General features: G+C 34.8%; 1 protein-coding gene across 2 annotated transcripts in view; it reads left to right on the top strand.

Moving 5' to 3' along the window:
• The window catches only part of PHIP (PHIP subunit of CUL4-Ring ligase complex), a gene marked incomplete at its 5' end in the record, with an annotated part of 101253 nt that extends 79662 nt beyond the window's left edge, over nt 1-21591 (top strand). The window contains 16 exons of one of the 2 annotated variants that reach the window (XM_079297694.1): nt 2040-2147; nt 2543-2667; nt 2878-2960; nt 6036-6147; nt 6360-6421; nt 7970-8125; nt 10074-10194; nt 11879-12004; nt 13922-13994; nt 14389-14439; nt 14720-14869; nt 15474-15626; nt 17711-17874; nt 18351-18631; nt 18985-19146; nt 20816-21591. In XM_079297694.1, the coding sequence (XP_079153820.1) occupies nt 2040-2147; nt 2543-2667; nt 2878-2960; nt 6036-6147; nt 6360-6421; nt 7970-8125; nt 10074-10194; nt 11879-12004; nt 13922-13994; nt 14389-14439; nt 14720-14869; nt 15474-15626; nt 17711-17874; nt 18351-18631; nt 18985-19146; nt 20816-21459 (2571 nt within the window). In that variant the 3' untranslated portion in view covers nt 21460-21591. Of the gene's footprint in view, nt 1-2039; nt 2148-2542; nt 2668-2877; nt 2961-6035; nt 6148-6359; nt 6422-7969; nt 8126-10073; nt 10195-11878; nt 12005-13921; nt 13995-14388; nt 14440-14719; nt 14870-15473; nt 15627-17710; nt 17875-18350; nt 18632-18984; nt 19147-20812 lie in introns of both variants that reach the window. The other variant, XM_079297693.1, reaches the window with a different exon arrangement.
• Nucleotides 21592-22011: the final 420 nt, after the last annotated feature.

The following is a 22011-nucleotide window of genomic DNA, read 5'->3' as shown; positions in this document are numbered from 1 at the left end:
ACCAATAGACAATATTTTTGTAATAGAGCTGTTCTGTCTGAAATTCCATCTCTGATACTTGCCTTCCCCGGATTTACTTATTATGTGAAAAGAAATTTTTCATCTAGAAAGTTACTTTGAGATTCACAGAAATAAAGTGTTGTTTTAATTAGAGAAATGTTGTGAGAAGAGATACTGTGTGGCCTTCCAACATTTTGTTGGATGGTAGAAATGTTTCATAAGATTTGGGGGGGAGATATATTTCAAATATGTTCTCAAGCTGTACAAACAAGTAAGAAGAAACAGTAATGCTATATTTAGTCTTAGTGTGTAAGAATAGCACATACCATCCCATTTCCCTTTCTGAGTAGTGCTGTTTACAGATCTCTGCCCTCTGTCTTGAGCAATGATGGAACCACCAGAGAGATGGGGTTGCAACTTTGCTGCCTGAATATCCAAATACAAGGCATGTTTGTTTGAGAGTTCTGCCCTTAACATGATTAAAAACAGTTTTGTCTGGGTACTACAACAAACATGCAGAAGCAGAAATTCATCAAGAATAACAATATTATTTTCTGGAAAAATACATGAATTCTCTTTTTTTTCACAGATATCTTCCCAGTTTGTTCTTCTGATAGAGGATGCAATGCTTAGAGCCATTTGCAAAATAAAGATGTAAACAGTGTGTTGAATTTATGTATTTGGTTTATCAGAAACACTAAGTGTAGCAGAGACTGTTTGTAGCCTGTGCACTTTTGTTTTGATTCACTGGAATGTATGGAAAACAATCATTGCAGTGTTGAGTGTAATGTAAATTTGCCTTCAGATATGTCTCAGTAGCCTCTGTTCCTTTTCCTGACAGATCTGCCTAGAAGATTCTCACTGCTTTCTAGCCTTTTGTAGCTGCTGTGTGCTTTATCCCCGTGAGGATATTATGCATATTGAATACTCCAAAAACAGGGATTTAAAAAAAATGTGGTGCTGAGTCCTTCTCCATTTAAAAAAAAATTAAAAATTGCCATGTGACACTGAGTTTAGTACCTGTTAATGTAGAAACCTGGCAAAGACTTCTTTATGTTTTATGATACAAAAGTTTTGGAAAGCAAGTAGAAATAAAAATATTAGTGTGTTTATTTGTATATTTTAAAACTTAGAGGAATTTCTACTCTGCTTTTTCTTTTAGGTTTATTGGACCTTTACATTAAAGCTATCTTTCCTTTATGCTTTTAAATCAAAATCCCATATTGGGACACTTAAAGAGGATCTTATTTGGCATGCATTGTACCAAGAATACATCCATTTATCAGAGCTCTGTTTTAAATAGTTTGTGGAACCTCTGTTTCATGTTTCAAATACATTCCTTGAATACATATTTATGGGTTTCAGCTTCCTACCTCATTACAGTGATGATTTATAATAAAAGCATTCATCCATATGGTATGATATACAGAAAGATCAAAGTAGAACTGTTAGACTCTGGATGTCTGAACCATGGAAATTCATACTGGAAGGGTTAAAAAAGAAATCACTGAAAATGTGTCTTAGATTGTTCAGGGCTTTGTAAGGCTATTTTTTCAGTGATATGGAAGAAAATACCAAAATCTTACCAGAACAATAGGCCTTTTCCTTCCACAATATATTTCTTGTTCAAAAAAGATAAACTAGATAATGAATTTAGTGATATTTGATTGTTAACTTAGGGCTGTTCTGCAGCGGTGTATAACCAGGTGAATTAATGGAATTCTTGTTGCTGCCATTGCATTGCTCTATGGTGCAATGATAAATAGATGGTTTTGTTACTGCATCACTTATGTGTAATTTAGAGTATTTTATTCATGCAGAAAATAATGTTCTAAGTCTTTCCTGCTTTTTTCTGTAAATGTTTCTAAAATAGTTTTTAAACTTTTCCTCCACTTAATTTTTTGAGAATCCATGACTTTGGCAGCAAAACTGACTGAAAAGTTGGTGAAATAGAAACTACACACATTGTATGGCAGTGACATGTTAGCATTTTAACTCCTCAGAGTCTTTGTAGGATAACTGTCACATTTCACTTTTAGGTTTACTATTTCCGACAAGGTCATGAAGCATATGTTGTAATGGCTAAGAAGAACAAAATATATAATATTAATCCCAAGAAACAACCGTGGCATAAAATGGAATTGCGGGTAAGACTTATTTTTCTTTTTTGTTTATATCTTAATAGCTTAAAAAAAAAAAAAGAAACAAATGGAAGTAAGTCCCTGATACAAATAAATCTAGTGCTCTTAATATTGTAAGATCAGGGGAAAAATGTAACTTAATATTCAAATGAAATGAGACCTTAAGCTGTGCTACTTTTTGTATAGCTTGAGCAGATGAGATAGCTATACTTCATGGTAAAATATTTTTCAAACATATTGCATTGTGAAATAATCGCTCATTGTGGAAGGCTAAATTTCAGATTCTTGATTTTGATGTGGTCTGGCAGAAATATAGTGCATTCAATATACCCATGTTTTCATGCTTCCAAAAGTATTTCAATTAACTTCAGTGGTGGTACATCGTGTTTTGTTTATTCTAGGAGCAAGAGCTGATGAAAATAGTTGGGATTAAGTATGAAGTGGGATTGCCTACTCTCTGCTGTCTTAAACTAGCTTTTCTTGACCCTGATACGGGTAAACTGACTGGAGGAGCCTTCACCATGAAGTAAGGAAAGCAATATTGTATGGAAATTGGGGTTTTCTCGGATGGGGGAGGGCCAGAAGGGTGTTGAGGTTGAGAGTTATATGATGACATTAATATTGACCTTGTGCTTTTCAAGTGTTGAATTTGAAGTGTTAATTTTTTTATGTAACTGCTTTATGTTATACTTTTGCTGTTTTATTGCTTAATAGTTATGTGTTCTGTTGTAATTAGGTACCATGATATGCCAGATGTCATAGATTTCCTAGTTTTGAGGCAACAGTTTGATGATGCAAAGCATAGGCGATGGAATATAGGTGAGTTGGTGGGAAAATTGTGTGCTGTGGTTTTGTTTGTTTTTCTGTCTACCTATTTTCCTGATAGCTTTCTTAAAAGTAGGTTATGGTAAAGAAATCCTAATACTGTGCTGAACTAGCTCTGCCCATAGTTAGGTGGGGAGTCCTACTTAGTTTTTGACCAAAGTGGCAGCAAACAAGCAAAATAGTGAAGGTGAACTTGAAAACGAAGTGCAAAGAAAATTTCAGTTGTATATTTGCAAAGAGAATAGTTAGGGATAGGTTTTAGGAATATGGTGTTAATTTCTCGCTGATAATTTCTTGTAGCCTATATATTGTTTGTATCTCTTTTCTTTCTTTCTTTTTTTTTTTTTTTTTTAATTTATTTTTAATTTAAGGCCTTCCTACAGCTGTATTGCTACTAGGATTATTTTTTTTCCAATTTCTGAAATTTCTGCTGAGAACATGAAAATACTGTTTCAGGAATTGCAAACTGATGTCTATATTATGCAACAAGGATGCTCTTTCCATCTCCTTATACTTTTTGAATTCTGTTCTAAACCCTGTGGTTTAGCTTCATTGAAGCGTATATAGTTATAATTCACTGCCAAGAGACGAGGGAATGACTTGGATCTTTTTGCTTTGCTTGTGCCCAGTTATTTTTGAGTACTGGATACTGGAACAGTGCCCATAACTGTTAGGCCTTCCAGTCAGACCTATTTCCTAGTCATCTTTTCCATACGATGATAAAGATCACCTTTCAGCAATGGAGTGGATTAATCTCCTGCCCTTTCATATCCTTAGGTTGTGTGCCTTTAGCAGTAGATGTATAAATTGCACGATGCCGCTGGAATAAGTTCCATGTCATCTGATACTTCACACTATTTTGGTTGAAAAGACAGCTCATCTTCAGTTCTGTAGGGAATTTGGTAAAGACCCTAGATTTCTGATCCAATAAGAAATGTAAACCTTGATTTCTTCTTCAAAGATCATTTCAGGTTAAAGATCTCATTAAGTGACAAGGTTGATGAAGATCTACTAATAGGTCACTAAGATTTGCTATTTCCTCATGGCTATGGATCTGTGGTTTTGCCCTCCTCTGCCATGCCATGTTTTTGCAGAAAATCATGGCAGCAGCAGAAGAATGATTGCTGCAGTTTGTCAACAGCCTAGCCAGGCTTCCTCACCTGGTACTGTATTTCAAGAAATTTGCGGTCTGGAATAAATCGAAGCTACACTGAAAGTATTGGAAGTACCAGGACCTTATATCAAGCTTACAATGCAAATAATGTGAATTTTTATTGTTATTTGGGCTTTGTTTGTTTTTAGGGAAGAATATTTGCTTAATATTTATTAATATTAAATTGATATTAATGTATGAATCCTTTTAAAAAGAACAAATATAAAATTAGAAATTGCAGTTTCTTATTTGATTCAGGTTTTATTTACTGCATACCTTTATCTTACTATAGATTAACTTGGAGTTTAATGCTTGGGCTAAGAGCTATTCCAGTAGTATTCCTGGAACTTCAGCTGCATGTCTTAGGTGTGCATACCTGTCTCTTACATAGCAGTCTTTTTTGTTATCTTCAAGTGAGCATTATGCAGCGATACTCAGTTCTGGAAAATAGCACTAGAGCTGCCTTCTTCTGGCAGATCATGGTCTACTCTCTGCATAGATGAGGCAGCACAGAGAACATGGGGAAACAAGTGATTCCCCATGGAAGGAGATGGTTCTTTCACTCAGTTGTTTTCTGCTTTATCATGCTGTCTGTAGGAGTGCTGTGACTTTCAAGGACTTGGATGCAGTTGCCAGTATATGCATATGCCCCTTTAAGTATTTTTGATCTGCTTAGTGTCCAGCTCAGGAAAGTCACTTCTAGTTGTACCTATGCACATTTCTTTGTAAAACTGATTACTAGGGAAGGCCATATTGGAAAATGGTAATTTTATAGCTCTTCGGAAAACATACCATTTTTTAAAAATAAAGCATCAACCCTTATTTAGATTTTTTATCTTTCATTTCAGATATTTCTGGTTTACTTGGTTCTATTTAGCACAATTAGGACTATTAATAGAAGCTTTATAGTTGTCCTGAATTACTTGCAATCCATTAAATTTAAAATTTAAAAAAATGCAGTAAAGAAAGCAGACCATTTTTGAGAATATATTTACTTCCTGTTATGTCAGACAAATTCAGCATTTATTTCAGACAACTTCAGCAAGCATTTAGGCAGAGGGTGGATATTGAAATAGAACAAATACTGCAGCAGTTGAGTGTATGTATTCAAATCCCATCAACATAAAAATGTGTAGTCCTTGGAATCTTAGGCTTAAATTACATTTTTTCTTGTATCGAACAGAATACTACACTAAAATTGTTTCTTAATTTTGTGGCATGTGTTGTAGGAAATGTTAGCATTTATGATGGTTTGTACTACATGCATTCTCATGTGTAATTTTTTTAATAATGCTTCTGACCTTTTTTTCTCAGCGGTGCGGATGCTTTGTGGTAGTGAAGCCATTGCAAGTCATAGTAAATTACTTTGCTAACCTTTTTGAGCAAGCTTTAATAAATTTTATGCTATTATCAGTCAGATTGCCTGCATAGTAAAGAGAATGAACCTCTCGAGTTACATTTGCATTGCTGAAAAAGCACTTCAGAAACTAAGGAGGACAAGCTCAGCAGCTTGTAAAATATTCCCCATACAGAAGTGTCATAGTACTCAATGATTTTAAGGTAGTATGTAGTATTTAATGCAAGTAGATTTGAGTCTTAAAGGAATTTTAAAGCATTGAAAGTCTTACCTTTTATATGAAATTAAGATATAAATTCATAAAGAGTATGGAGGTAGATTTGCAAATAATTATTTTTCTAAAATGTCATATTAACTTTCATTTTGGTTAAAAATTAATCTTCAGAAACAGTTTGATAGTTTCCTTTTTATACTGAGCATTGACTCGTGCTTGCCTGCTGAGGCTGTAAATGTTCAAAAGGATTTCTGTATTCAAGATCAATCCAGATATATCTAAAACTGCTTTTGTGGGAGGGTAACATGCCTTATATTAATGAAATTATTTTGTGTTCTTACCTAGGTGATCGTTTCAGGTCAGTGATAGATGATGCTTGGTGGTTTGGAACAATTGAAAGCCAGGAACCTCTTCAGCCTGATTATCCTGATAGCTTATTTCAGTGCTACAATGTCTGGTTAGCAAATTTATCTTCAATCTTTTTTATGTTAATTAGTTACATCATTTGAAGTACTGACTGAGAAACTTAATTTCATTAAATTAAGTCATGCATCTCACTGTGCCAGTTTATTATAATATTCTGTGGTGTATAAAGTTTTGTAACAAACATTAAATAATTACATTGTTAAAGCAATATTAGTAGATAATTTAAGTATGGTTATTTTTAAGCTGGGACAATGGTGATACTGAGAAGATGAGCCCTTGGGACATGGAGCTGATACCAAGTAATGGTATGTAACCTTAATAATATAATTTGTTTTACAAAATGTTATATGGTTTTACATAGACAATCTTTTGGGGGGAGTGGGAGGAAGACCTGCAAACCAGTTGCATTTAAATAATATCTTTAAATCAATTACTCAACTAAAAGTGAATCGGGATAAAAGAACTGAAAAAACAGCCATGCTAGATAAACTGAGTGATGTTGAAAATACCAATAATATAAAGATTGCTATAGATAGTTTTCAGTTAAACTTAACTCTTAGTGCAATTAAGAAGGTAAACCCCTGCCCTAGATCAGCTTGTGGAAACTGGCTGCTCTAAGATATGTCAGCATTTCTGCAGACATGCAGTGCATTGCAGATGCAGCCTGTGCCTGTGAGAGAGTTTGGTAATAGCAGGGGTTTTCTCTCCCTCTGGCCCAGCACATGTAGCAGGATACACATGCTGCAGAGTGGGCAGCTTAGCATGGGCACTGTTCACATGGTCACAGACAAGAATGTAGTGTTTCTGCTTCCATAGGTTTTGGCTTGGTTGGCTGGTTTTTTCTAAGACTTCATAAAACTCTTGTTAAAACGCAAAATAGAATCAGCATTTTTCCCTTGTGTTTTCCATGAAATATTTAATAATACTGTCTATCAAAAGTAACCATAAATAATTCTTAATTATTTTAAGTCATAATTCTGTTCATTTCAACTTTTTATTTTGATTCAGTCCTCCTTTTAATAGATATCTCTTTGTCATAAGTAAAATGCAGGTGTTAGAGTGATAACATTACTAACACAAATAATTAAATTAGACCACCCCATTTACTTTTCAGTAAAGACCAATTTCTGTTATCTTAGGAAAGGAGAAATAATTTTCAGATAAAGGATAGCTACAGATTAAGATAACTAAACCTGAACCTGATTTTTTTGCTATATTCACAAATATTTTTATTTGTTGTACCTTCTCAAAAATTGTTCAGAGGACTGCTTAACGTCATATTTTGAAAATCTGCTGTTATAGTATAAATTGTCAAAATTGGTAGGTCCTCAAAGATACTAAGGTGATAACACTATTAATTTGCATACTCAGGAAGTGTGATTTTAGCATTTGAACTCAAAACTGACAATGTAGATCTACTACCTGGAGAATATTTTAGCAGTAATGTCAAAGTTACCTTAAGCTCTAATCTGGAAGTCTTCTGCTGTTCCTTACCAAAATAACTTATTACCAAGAATATTTGCTTTTAAACACAGAATAACTCCATAACCAAAACACAAGTTTTAACTGTGATAAATGAGTGTCTCAGTTGATTCTAAAATAAATTTTACAATTTGCTATTTGGAAGAGGATAAATCTTCAGGGAGGAAGATCTACACCGAACTGCATTGTAAGGATTTAAATGTAACACAGAATAATTTCCAAAAAGGATACTGGATACATCCAAAATGTCTTTGAGCAAATTAAGAGCTATGCATTTGTAAAAAGGATTTCATGGTATCTTTGATTTACAGGTATATGTATTACACAAGATACAAAGATATGCTTTATTTAATTTTTATATTACATTCCAGCTGTATTTCCAGAAGAACTGGGAACTAGTGTTCCTTTAACTGATGATGAACGTAGAACGCTGCTCTACAAACCTTTGGATGGAGAGTGGGGTTCCAGGACCCGAGAGGAGGAGTGTGACAGAATTATTGCAGGGATAAACCAACTAATGACTCTAGGTAAATTCTGAATAATATGGGAAATGTTTTTGGTTTCTATTTTTCAGACTATGATCATATGCACTTCTGAAAATACCAACATGAATGTAATAAAAAAATACACATGTAACCTCTTGATTAATTGGAACAAAACCTTCTAATTGAATAGTTTTAAAGTTTTTATAATAGTGAGTACTTATGAAACCTAAATTTTTTCCTGTTTCCCAAGGTAACTGAAGCTTTTTGGTGGGTAATTTGACATATGTGAGGGGTTTTGGCTTTATATGTTAAAAGCAACTACTTGATTTTTTAACTTTAGATATCAGAATCTCATTTTGAGGTTAAAATTAAAACCTTTATGATTAAGTGAATATTAACTGAATTGCAGACAGATGAGGGGGGAGAAGAAAAAGAACATAGATTTACTTAGATAATGAATATCTATGTGTGGATTTTCCCTGTACTGGCCTTTTCTAATTCCTGATTTCTTCCCCACATTTCCTTAATTAGCAAAATTTTGAGGGAAAAGTAATTGATTGCCTTAGGAAAACTATTTGCTATTTGATTGTGGAGCAATTATTCTCTACAGGCAGCTTCTGAAAAAGTAAATGTTAAAATGTTTAATGCATTGTTGCAAAATTTGCCTGATCAAAGATGGATGTCTGGGTGGAGATCAGTAAATAAAGGCTGAATTATAAGTCTTCTGTATGTCTTTATAGGGATCAAAAGATGTTCAATCAGCAGTCTTAGGTTTTGGGCTAACAGTGGTCATGCATTAAGTATAAAAGTTACAGATACTTTTTTAAACTGATTTTTGAAGCACTTAATGCAAGGTAAGATTTATGTTTCAAAAAAGCCAAAAAGCTCTTAACTCTTGAAATAATTCTGATTACCTGTATATCTATCCTATATGGTTTATTTGATGATATGCTGCATAAGAAGCTTCCTAAACAAAGGAGTTATCTGTAAAGTGCAGTAGAACAAATTAGAGAATTATGTTAAAAAACTAACTGAGGAAATGAAATTTGAGCTGTTTTTGCTGTGCCACCTAAGAGTAATGGTTTTACATTTTGCATTAGTGTTTAGCAGACCACTTAGTTTGGGATTTGGGTATAGCAGGTGTGGTACGTACTGCTACAAAGTAGCAGTTGCTGGAACATTCAAAAGAATAAGTAAACAACTTTTAGAAGAAGAGTGGTCTTTCTAGCAGTAGCATATTTTCTGTTTTTAAAGACTTTTGAGATTTTTAAAGGTGATTTTTTGATTTTGTACTGCAGTATTTTTCCTTGAGAATATAAGTTGTTAGAATGATGTGTCTAAGCCTTCATGATGATTCTAATTAGAGGAGGGAAAAACCAAGTCTGTTTAGGTGCACAGATATAAATTGCTCAGCAGTCCTCTAGCACTATATTGGATTGGTTTTGGAAAGCTTCTTTGCTTTTAGGTAGGGACAGGAGAGAGTGGTTCTGTTTTACTTTGAGTGTGGATTTTACCCACATCTTACAGAGGCTGAAGTAGCAGTGTAACTTTTATGCCAGGAATTTAATGTATTGCTTTGTTTGAAGATATGAGAGCGGCAATATAAAGTGAAAATGAGGCTATGCTGCAAATAATGATGCTGAATTGCATGCCTTCATCTGTGTATAATTTTTATACTTTTCAAATGTATATATTTCAAATGTGCACTTGCTGTGCCTTTGGGGAGCGTGGTGCTTCATTCATAACAGAATGGGCACCCAGTCACTGCAGCAAAGGGATGTACAGCACACACCTCAGCAAGCACTCTGAATAGAGTAACAAAAATCATTTGGAATATCTAGAGTAGTTACTGTTACTTTTGGAAAACTGCTGTACATTTCAAGCATGAAGAAATAGCTTATATTGCAGGGGGGTGAATCTCAAGACTGCAATGGAACTTTTTGGTATATAACACTGGAGGTTTTATGGTTTGTTCTGTTTTTCCATCTAGATATTGCTTCTGCATTTGTGGCACCAGTGGATCTTCAAGCTTACCCAATGTATTGCACTGTTGTGGCATATCCCACAGACCTCAGTACCATTAAGCAAAGACTGGAAAGCAGATTTTACAGGTTAGACCCAAGTCTCAGTTCTGCTGTGATCTATCAGCAGCTGTAGTTTTGGTAGCTCTTTGACTTGTCATACCAAAGTAGGAGGTGGGTGTGGGTGTGCGCTTTTACTTTCTTTCATCATCTGTCCTTGATTTAGGTTTCCATTTTCTAAAACTCAAAAGAGGATTGATTGAACATCTCCAAAATGTATTGTAGAACTACATGGCATTCAAATTCCTGATTATGCAAATGACTTGTTCCATGTGAGATTCAAATTGCAGGATTAGTAGAGTGACTTTTGATCCAAAGGTTAAAGTTTTCACTTAATAATTTTTTTAAGTACTTTTAAAATAATTTTAATAAGAGAAACCTTAAAAATATCTCAAGTGGGTTTTTTTGTCCTAGTATGCTTTAAAAAATATTCTTGCATCACTTAAGCAGCTACATAGAGTCTGGCTTCTTAATTTATTGGTGTTGAACTTCTGAATTGTTGTACAGTAACAAAAATAAGCTTATACTTTTTGATACTGTTTTGATGTTTTCCTAAACTGTCATTGCTGTGGGGTTTTTTTTTGTTTTTTTAGTAAATATCTATATAAGAGTATAGTTCTTTAAATTACTTCAGTTTCCTTGAGTTCTTATTCTATTTCTTGTTTTAAAATCAGTGTCACTTTAGTTTCTTTTGAATAAATATGGATAGGATTTTGTTTTGTTCCAAATTTCAAACTTCATTTTCAGTGCTTTATATATGATAAATGATGATTGATTCTAAACTAAATTTTCTTTTTCATTTTCAAAAAAGCACCTGATTTTTATCATTCTATTGCAACATTGAGTTCTGCATTCATTGCGTTGTATGACACAATCCAGCTTTCTCTTCTATAATGTGCTGCTTTGCTGTGAGATGGACAGATCTTTTTGCTGTGTTTTGTTTCTCTTGTCAAAAGAGTAAGCAGTTATTTTTGGTAATCAGCACACCTTCAATAAATTGGACTTTATTGCTATTTTTTTATTGCCAAGGCCTAGTTAGGTAATAAGCAACCACACTGTGTTGTGCTTTTCAGTGATTTTTCTTTTTTTAATTTCCTTTTTTCTTTTTGCATTTAGTGGATTGTTCAGATCACTTTTGATGTTTGGTAGTTTTTCATGAGGCTTTTTTTTACCTTAAAACTAAATTTCATGCTATCAGAATATTTATTATCTATTTTACTTTTTTTAAATTATGATCTATTTTTTCCAGTTATTCTGCGTTTGTGCATCATTTTTTATAATGTGGCTATTCTATATTTAGGTATTAAATCAGGGAAAATCTGATTGTTGTCTATGTGTCAGAAAAAGGTATACTCCAAAACATTTTTATTATTGTTTTGTTAATCTTTAACTGGGTTCAAAGGTGATATAGGATGGGTTATATATATCATAAATGAAAAATAAGAGCCTAAGTGTCACAGCTGAGTTTTCCTGAGGGGTGTCAGCTGTATGTTCTTGAAACCATTTATATAGATTACCATAGAATATAACATGAGAATAGGAAGCTCCCTGCTGCTGCTCACTCAGGGCAGCATATCCTATGTGCACATTTTCTGATGTAATGGGAAACAACGGTGAATGAGAAGAAGGATGTAACTTTTTTCCCTCTGTTCATATACACTGGTAGAAATTGTCCTTATTTCATTTTATTTTTCTGCCCACTGTTTGGATGCAGGCGCCTTTCTTCGTTAATGTGGGAAGTGCGGTACATCGAACACAATACTCGCACCTTTAACGAACCCGGAAGCCCTATTGTCAAATCTGCCAAATTTGTCACAGATCTTCTGCTACACTTCATAAAGTGAGTTGCTTTAGTAGGTCTGTTGTTATTTCTATCTCTTACCAAGGTAAGAGCCTTTTCAGATCTGAATTTTCAAGCAAGATAGTTCTGCACTTTAAATAAACCGGTTGTCTGCTGTTGGGGCAGAATAGAATAGAGTTTATGTTGACAAAGAATTCATAAGTTTGCAAAACTAGTTCTGTAATGCATTGAGTGGCATAGATTGTCATGGCATTTTATTTTGAGAGACTTTCTCCTAAATGATAAAAAAAGGGTTTGAGTATCTTCATGGAGTTACAGATGTATTAATTGGTAAGTTAGGAGCTATAATTTTGAGTTTGAATACTGGCTGTGTTAACATAATTCTAAAATCTAGTTTGCAATTTATAATAGGCTTGAAAATTAAAGGCTTTATGGTCAACTGAAGTTGTAGCTGTCTTTCAAGTAATATATTATTACCTATGGCCAAACTCAATGACAAATATTTAAGATTTTTCAGTCAGTTGACACATCTACAGACCTGAAGTTTGTAAGAACTTACTCTGCCCACTGCCTTGGTTTGCTTGTACACAATGAGTGCTGCTGTTTCCTCCTAGTAGACACAGCAAAATACTTCATTAATTTTACAAAAATTGTCACATTTTTAGTGATTTAGTTTGTCAGTGTTAAATTGAATCTAGTTCTTTTTTTATTTTGTGTGTTTTCAAAAACATTAGAACTCTGTCTAGTATTTGGAAATCTAGGACTGACTCCATAAATAAATCTTCAATTTCTTCAGTGCCTGTGATTTCTGATATTTGCTAGAGAATGTAAAACACTTAACTGCTTTAGATGTTAAAATTTTTAATGAAATATACACCATTAGGAACAGATATATATCTAAAGGGCTTTCTGTTACTAATTTTGTTCTTTAACATCTTTGTCCTACATGGGTTTTTTTCTGATTAATTAAGCAGCTCAGGGTTTTTCAAAGTATATGTAGCTCAGAGTTTTTCAAAGTGTATGTTTTTAATTGGCGTAGCTAAATTAGTGGATATTCTTGGATATTCTTATTTAATAATGGCCTATAGCTTGAGTATATTAATATACTAATCTAAGTGAACTAGCAATTTGTGTAAAGCCCAGATTTTATGGTTGTAACTGCAAGTTAGAAAGCCACAATGGAAAGTAAAGCCCGTGGCTCTAATGAGGATGAAATATCTAGATGCCTCTGAGAATCTATGTTTTAGTTTCTGAAGTTACCCAAGTGTCCTAAAGAGCTGAAAATGGGGAGTGGGTGTTGCAGTTAGTTTATCTTTTTACCTTCTCTCACAGCTGTTTTAGTGGTAATGGCAGTAGCCTGTATTATGGATTCTGATCCGGTTTGGAGTTCCTGAGTGTTACAAACCACTTTTCTTTCCAGTGGTTTGTATTGCTATGTAGTAGAACACCTTTGAGCTTTCCTTTGTAAAGGAGTTTCATATGTTGATCAAGAATTGAAAATCAGTGTGTTTTGCTGATTTAATTACACAGGTTTACACAATAACAGTGTTAGTCCTTACATACTTGCATTTCAAATGTAATACACTCTGGGTGTTAAATTGAATTATTAAATTCACTTTTGTACAATAAATGTACTGTAATGCTTCTTGCAAATCTAGATGGGCCCCAAACCTTTCATATAGTATAGTATTTGATTTTTCTGATGCTGACAAATGCATGGCAAAAGATTATGATTTTTAATTTTAAAACATTCACACTGTTAAATGATCTATATTTACAACTTTTTGAGTAGATGGTTAGCTTGACTTATTACTTCAGTCCTCTTAGTATTCATTTAGCACTAAACACATTTTATTTGGGAATGGCTTCATAAATATTTTCATTTTCCTAGGCAAATTACAGTTCCTTTTTAGGTTATGGTAGAAAATAAATGTTAGCTTGTGTTTCTTTTTACAGAGACCAGAGCTGCTATGATATAATTCCATTATACAATGCAATGAAGAAGAAAGTGTTGTCTGACTCTGATGAGGTAAGTGGCTGTGTTTTAGGCACTGGCATTGGTACACTGAGAAACAAGACTGTGTCTGTCCTTTGGAAGACGAAAATACTGGGTCCAGTTACTGCTGGGAAGTGGAGTGTACTTTTCTGTCAGGACAGTGTTTCTTCTTGTCAGCTGGAAAACTGGGTGAAAATCCAGTCTCTTCTCTTCCCTTAGCGCAGAGAGCTTTTAATAGTTTGCTGGAGTATGCTGCTTAGGCTTCTGAGAGGTTCTCAAAATCAACAGTCACGTAAAATGCTTCTCAGAGGGATGGGGGTAGGACTGTAAAGACTCAAATTGTAAGTTTAAAGTATAAAAGAACTCGCCTACTCATGTATGTTTATATTTTTTAACCTTTTTATGCGACTCATTATCTTGCTCAAAGGAAGAAGAGAAAGACACAAATGTGCCGGGGACTTCCACTAGAAAAAGAAAGGTAATTGTTTTTAAATTTTTTAATTTTTTCTTAGTGCTACAATCGCTAAAATGTATTTCTAAACAATGGAATGTAGTATTTCTAGTATTGTGTTGTGTCAGCTTTTTGAAAGTTTTGAACTTAGTAAAGTGTTGTTCTTCTGAGGTGTTCTATGTAAAAGTATTTCTGTCTGTGCTGCTGCATTTGTGAATTAATTTATATCTTGTGGGTAACTTTTCCATTAGATTTAGTAAAAGCAGCTAGCTTGTGTAATACATCCCAGGCAATGTTGTCATTTCAGGATCATCAGCCGAAGCGGCGGCTGCGTAACAGGGCTCAGTCATATGATATTCAGTCATGGAAGAAGCAATGCCAGGAGCTGCTGAATCTCATTTTTCAGTGTGAAGACTCCGAACCATTTCGACAACCAGTGGATCTTCTTGAGTATCCAGTGAGTATTTTAGAACAAGATGACTGGTTATAATCCAATTGTTAAATGGCAGGTTGGTTTGTTTGGTTTTTTTAAACTTTGATAATTTTTTCAGTTGTTTCAATTGAAACTTCAGGCAGTTGTAGTGACAGAATTTTTTTTCAGCACTTCATTGTCACTTGTTTAATTATGTTTACTGTTTTTTAAACTAATTTCAAAATAAATAATACTTATCTGCTATCTCAGATACTTTTGTTGAAAAATATTTTATATTCAGGGATGCTTATGTTATTAAGTAAATTACAGCTTTTTCAACTAAGATGTCTTTTCTGACTGAAAAATGGTTATATGAAATGCATATATTTGGTTGTTTCATATGATGTGTTGTCAAGGATCATTGGTTTCATTCCACAGTATAAAAACTAAAAGTAAGATTATATGAAAACTTCCAATTAATAAAGCAAAGATTTTGCTTGCTTTCCTTCTAGCATATCTTAAGTTCGGTAAAATATCACTCCAGGGTGATTGAGATTTAACAAAGTCATTATCAAATTCTTCCTAATGGAAATGATACATTAAGGTTTGGGAAAAAATTATAATAAATTGCATTGCTACTTCTAAACAGGATTATAGGGATATTATTGACACTCCTATGGACTTTGCTACTGTTAGAGAAACACTGGAAGCTGGCAACTATGAGTCACCAATGGAGTTATGTAAGGATGTGAGACTTATTTTCAGCAATTCCAAAGCCTATACACCAAGTAAAAGATCAAGGGTAAGATTTTATTGTTTTCCATTGTTGCTGTTTGAAATAACACTTATATCTGAAAACTATAAGACCGAAAAAGCAGAGAGACAGTGTAATTTGATTGCTTAAAAAACCTCAAGTTTAATTATTTCTAATCTTAAAATACAAGTATTTCTGAGAAACTTCTACAGCTTTGTATTTGAAGGGAATGTTCTAAAAGTTCTGAAGTTCTGCATGTGTGTTTCAAGAGTAAATATTAGGAAGTGGATCTAAAGGGGAAACCACATGGAAGAAAAGTTCAGTAGAAGAGTATAATAGTGAAATTTAACTGATATTTTGGGAAAGAAACCAGATTTTCAAAAGAAACACACAGGGAGCCCCTCTACTTTGAAGGTTCCCCCAAACTGAAATATCCAGGTATAGACAGCATAAAATGTTGAAATTCTGTGCTGTTCACCACTATGAAGTAGGATTGTAATGAAGCTCAGGATTTCTGGGACACAGGACAGTTTACATACAGTGTCAGCTTAAAAAGCTTTTTGTACTGAGATGTCTTGCTACTAGTAGATGTCATATTTGATAGCAGTTAAATTATAGATGCATATTTACACAGGTTCAAGTCTTCTGTGTAGATCTTCTTCTACTAATATATGTTAGGTTTTAAGACCAGAATTATTAACAGCTCTTATGTTTGGCTGTTCTAAATAGCAAGTTAATCATTAGGATTTCATTGTTTTAATACTTGGGCACAAAATTTTTAATAGGTGACAAGCAGGATCAGTGATTACTCTCCAGTTAGTAGCAGACAGGCCCATTCACTGTTGAGGCTGCCATACCCTGTAAAATAATTACTCTTTCAGTTGCAGCAAATGGCAGGGCATTTGGGGCAGGTCTGGATTCTTTTGTGGTTTTTCTTACTCAGCTTGACCTCATCGTACCTGACATTATCTTTAGCTTTGTATGGTTTCATAGATTCCTTTGTCATTTCTTTCATGTTTCTTCCAAACAGACTGGTATAGTAATAAATTTGTCTTTTTTTGGTTTACTCAGAAGTAGAAGTGGAAGTTTCTTAGGTCAAGAGTTTTAATATTCTAGAACCAATGTGCTTTCAGTGCATGCAACATGTAGTTGAATGTGATGTTTTTAGTGTGTCATGCACTTAGATTTTTAGCATCTTTGTCACCGATGCTTTCTTGAGCAGTAAACCTAAAGTCATCTTTTTTTTAACTTTGCACATCAGATGCACATTCCTTTGCAAGCCATCTCCAGTAACGTACGGAATCTGTCAAACCTATCAAGACTTGTGCTCATATGGTTTGGTGTGTCATTAAGTAGGAACTGATTCAATGTGCTCTCTGTGTTTCATAGAAGGTGCTGTGTCTCCTCAAAGTACTTAAATAAAACCTGTTTCCAGAATTAATAGCAATTTGTGGAGGGCAGTAAGCCCTTGGCACAGGAACCTGCTGTGCTCTGTGGAGGAGCAAGGCCTGAGGGCCAAAAGGATCTAAAATACTCTCCAGAGATAGGGCTCCCAAGTGAGTCCCCTTACAATTGTAGTGAGAAAAGAGCTACTGAATTTGGGAGTCTCTGGAAATCATCCAAGTCTAGAAATGGGAAAAATAAAGTGCAATGACAGAAGTCTGATACATTTATTGTACCTGTTGCAGCCAACTTACTTGTAGTATCAATTCATATATAAAAGGATTAGACTGATGTTCAAATATAGGATATAAGGATGCAACTTATTAGAGCAGAAAATAAGATTTCTTGACCCTTGGTATGATACAGTAAAATTACATTAAGGAAATCTCTTTATGATTTCTGTTGAAACTAGGAAGGGATGCCTCCTGGAAAGGCAACTGAAAAACTGTCTTTTCCAATTTTTCCTTTTCTGTGTCATCTGCAGTTGTGACACACTTTTCAAAATCATGAAAATAGATAAAGCAAACCTACACATGGGTTAGCATATATTTGTTGAGGTAGATTGTAAACTTCCCTAAAACGTTTCTATTTTAATCGCTTTTTGCTTTTCTACCTATTGTTTGGTGATAAATAAGTAAAAAGATGCTTTGGAGAAGTATAAAACTTGTTTACTGGCTTTTCTTTTTCAGATCTACAGCATGAGCTTGCGCCTTTCTGCTTTCTTTGAAGAACACATAAGTTCTATTTTATCAGATTATAAATCTGCCCTACGCTTTCATAAAAGAAATACAATAAAGAAACGAAGGAAAAAAAGAAGTAGAAGCAGCTCAGTTTCCAGTAGTGTTGCATCCAGGTACATTAATTCCTTTACAATATTCATTAAATGCTGTGAAATTTTGACATACCTAAAGAATAAAACTTAGTGTGTTTTTTTTCTTAATACTTCCTTTACTATTCCCTATATTGCAGAATGGTAGCTTTGACATGCAAGTCCCTATGATGTGGAAGAGTTTTAAACTTTACTTAGAGCTATCCTAGTGTAAGTGCTTAAAATTCAAATAACTGCTAAATGTGTACAGTAAAACAGCATCGTTAGGGTAGTGATGGCATCATGCTTTGTCATATAACTATAGTATTTATTGTAAAGATTCACTTTCCAGAAGCTCACAACTTACATGAATTTCCACAGTAAATGCCATATTTTTAACATACTTCATGCAGAGGTGATTGTTTTACTCCCACAATCTCAGACACTAGCATTTAATTTTATTTATTCCTGTAAAATGACAAGGTGGTCATCCAAGATACAAATTGTTACTCCTTTTGCAGCCCTGAAAGGAAGAGGAGATTAATAAAACCTCAGCTGAAGGCAGAAACCTCTGCCACTTCATCATCTTCTGCAGCCGCGCGGTCGACGGCACCGAGACACGCTGCGCCTCAGATGAACGGGAAAGCCGCCGAGGCCGCCTCCCTTGTGCGGACTCGAAGCAATAGGGGGACAACAGATGTGGCTGTTACAGAGCAACCATCCACTTCTTCAGGAGCAAAGCCTTTAACTATAAAGCCTTTAATTACAAAACCTAATACTGCTGCAGGGTCAGGAAAGTCAGGCAAGTTGGGGTGGTTTAGGTTTTGTCGGGTTTTTTTGTTTGTTTGTTGTTTAGGTTTTTTGTTTTTTTAAAATTAAGCCATGAATGTTTTTAGGTAAAACTGGTTCTTTGGAAATTTAATGTATTTCTCTCAGTTAAGACTGGTTCTGTTTTCAAACTGATGGGCCTTTGAGGCTCTTCAGAGGAGAATTGAACCAGTTAGGCTATGTTGTTTCATCTAGGAAACTTTCTCCCTTTTGGATCATTGACTCAAATTGTTTGTAGTAGAACATAAGTTCCATTTTAGCCCAACAAGTCTGAATGTAACATAAACTACTTGACTTGATAAATTTTTTTTCCTTTTTTTCTTTTAGTACTGGAGAATTCAACCAAACATTCCAAGAACCAGAATATTGTATCAAACCCTACCCCATCTGATTACAGTCATAACACTAGGAATAATTCCACGAGAGAAAATCCAGAGAAAGAGAAGCAAATCAAGCGCAAAGTAAAATCTTCCACTGTTAATCCACAAGGTACCAAATTTCTCTGGAACTTTCTCCCCACCCTCAGAGTTATTGATGTAGTGACTGTAGTGTTGTGCTTTAGTTGTGGTAATTTGGGGGATAAGGAAATTGGAATGCATTATGATTTATTTATTTAGAAGAGGGAAACCTAATGGAACAACTCAGTCACCGTTAGTTTCCTTCTTGATGAATCAGTGTGGTTTTGACTTCTCTTAACACCATTTCCATGGTGTGATAACTGTTGTCTAGGTGATTTTGAGAGTTAACATATCTGTACCTTTATTTTAAATTTTTACAAATTTCATGTTGGAAGTTCCTAAATTCCAAAGCAGACTTCTGCGTGGTTGCACTTTAAATCCTGTGTGTTTAATCACATAAAACTTTTCTGGGTTATATTTGGGTCAGTAGCACTGAATGTGATGGCATTCTATGCAGCAACAAGCATGAGGATCCTAGCTGCAAATTCATTCTTTCATTTTTTTGCACAGTAAAAAACCCTATGCAGTGTTTGCTGTTCTATTTAGTATATTTGAATGGCCTGCTTGGACCTAGTTCATGAAGTCTCCTGAGTGAGACTGCTTGGTCTTTTGATGTCAGAATACCTTAAAATTCAAAGCTTCTGTGGAGGCTGAAATAAGATCTCCTACTCAGAGAGCTTTCCTGTTTATGAAGGAGCTTTGAACTGTTAGGAAGATGCTTGAAGCAGGTAGATCCACTAAACATCTTTTCTCTGAAAATGGGGACACAGTAGTCTGCAAATTGGGTCCCATCTAATTAATCTCTCCCCACGGAGTTCTTTCTTACTCATCCATGCTTCTGAAAAAGTAGCTTGTGGTCTGATAAGTTAAACCATCTGTCCATCTGCTTGTAAGCTTTCTCACAAAGGCCCCAGCTGTTCCCACACTGCTTGGCTAAACATGCAGGTGCTATAGGATGGAATGTTTGGTCAGGTCAGGGGTTTCTGAATGTTGTTGGCATGGTCCTGTCTCCTTACACCCACTTTTAGTGCATGATGGTGTGCCTTCAAACACAGCAGAAGCTGTGTGTGGGTGTTTCATCAAAGGGCTGCAGGACCTATTGTGCTGGCTGTGAGTCTGCAAGGGTTGTGGTATCAGAACGTCTTCCTAAAAGGTCCATTTTACTGTATAATTGGCTGTCTGTTAGTGTGAGAAATCTGTACAAATTTGATACAAAATTTGTTACAAAAGATGCTACCTCAGGTTGAAAGAAAATTTCTATTTCTCCAGAGATGACTTACTGCTAAGCATTCCCAATACTTGCAGTATTGCTTCTTGAGCAACTTTTTGCTGCTGCAGATACAAGACGGGAATTTTGTCCACTGGTGTTGTATCATCTGAGAAAAACCCTTAAGCGGTTCTTTTTTTTTCCTTATTTTTCCCCCTCCTGCATTTTCCCTGGGTTTTTTTGTTTCTTGTTTTTTTTTTTTTTTCCCTTGCAGCTACAATGTGCTAATCCAACTTGAAGTTAGTCCTTATTCCATACTAGAATGAAACTTTCTGAGCTCAACTTTGGGTTTCTTAGATTTTGACAGATTGGCAATCACTGTGAATCCTTTCAGATATTTTAGTAAGAGTTTTTATTAAGACAGTGTGAAAATGAATGTAAATGCAAATCTGTTATGTGACGTGTACATTTCTGTACCATTTCTTTACAGCAGAGTGCAAGAATAATGCTTTGGCATCAGGAAGCATTCAGGTAAATGGACATGGAGGACAGCCTTTGAAACCTCCAGTTAAAAGAGGTCCTGGACGGAAACCCAAGGTGGAGACTAATAACAGTAGCTGTGAAGTGGTGGTACACAAGAAAAGAGGGAGGAAACCAAAAAAGCTACAAATTATTGAACAGCAAAAGATTGCAGAGCAGAATACAATCCAGACCACAAGGGATGTACCAGAGGAAGCCTCTGTTTCTACTGCATGCAATTCTCTTTCTGAAAATAATGTGAAGGAAGACTTGTTACAAAAAAAAGGCCGAGGGGGTAGAAAGCCAAAAAGGAAGATCAAGAGCCGCCAGCCAGGCTCAGACCTCTTAGTTCCTGCAAATGTTAAAATGCAAACAAGAAGCAGGAGGAAAAAGACACATGAGCCTATGGAGGAGAGTTCTGAAGAGCTTAAAGATTCTGAACCTCACATGAGAACTAGAAACCAGGGTAGGAGGACAGCCTTTTACAATGAAGATGACTCTGAAGAAGAGCAAAGGCAGCTGTTGTTTGAAGACACCTCCTTAACTTTTGGAACTTCAAGCAGAGGCAGAGTCCGAAAGTTGACTGAAAAAGCAAAAGCTAATTTAATTGGTTGGTAATTTAAGGGTTTTACTTCAGAATGCTATGAAGCAGGTACAGTTAAGGAACAGCAGAACAGACTTCTGCTTCCCTGCTGCTATTATGGGTTAGAAGAGTATGTTCTGATTTGGGGAGAAAAATTTAGCAAAATGATAAACTGAAAGAAGATTCTTTGAAAGAAATATATATTTTAAACTTTTGCTATTTATTGCCCTCCAAATAGGTTATACATTTCAACAGTCATTTTGTTCACAGTTGAGAATAATTGAAGCAATTTCTGACTGATGTACAGAGTTCAGAGCTACTCTGCTCAAGTAGTATGTACTATCTCTACACAATTGAAAAAAGGTAATAGAACTTCTAATTGCCACAAATTGAAAACAGAAATCTATTTTTGACCAAGTAAGGTACACTTTGATTGTAAAGTCAAGTCGCCTAGGAAGGTAGACTTTGGCAAAAAGTGGCAGTAAATTCACTTGCATTTCTATTAAATAATACAATACCAAACTTTGCTAATCTGAAAATGTTTAATTTCAGTTGTGATGGAACGTTCAGCTGCAAAAGAAGCCTAG

Source organism: Erithacus rubecula (assembly GCF_903797595.1).
Source record: "Erithacus rubecula genome assembly, chromosome: 2".
Taxonomy (NCBI): Eukaryota; Metazoa; Chordata; class Aves; order Passeriformes; family Muscicapidae; genus Erithacus; species Erithacus rubecula.
Note: the sequence above shows the minus strand (reverse complement) of the source record. Positions and strands in the feature narration are given on the sequence as shown.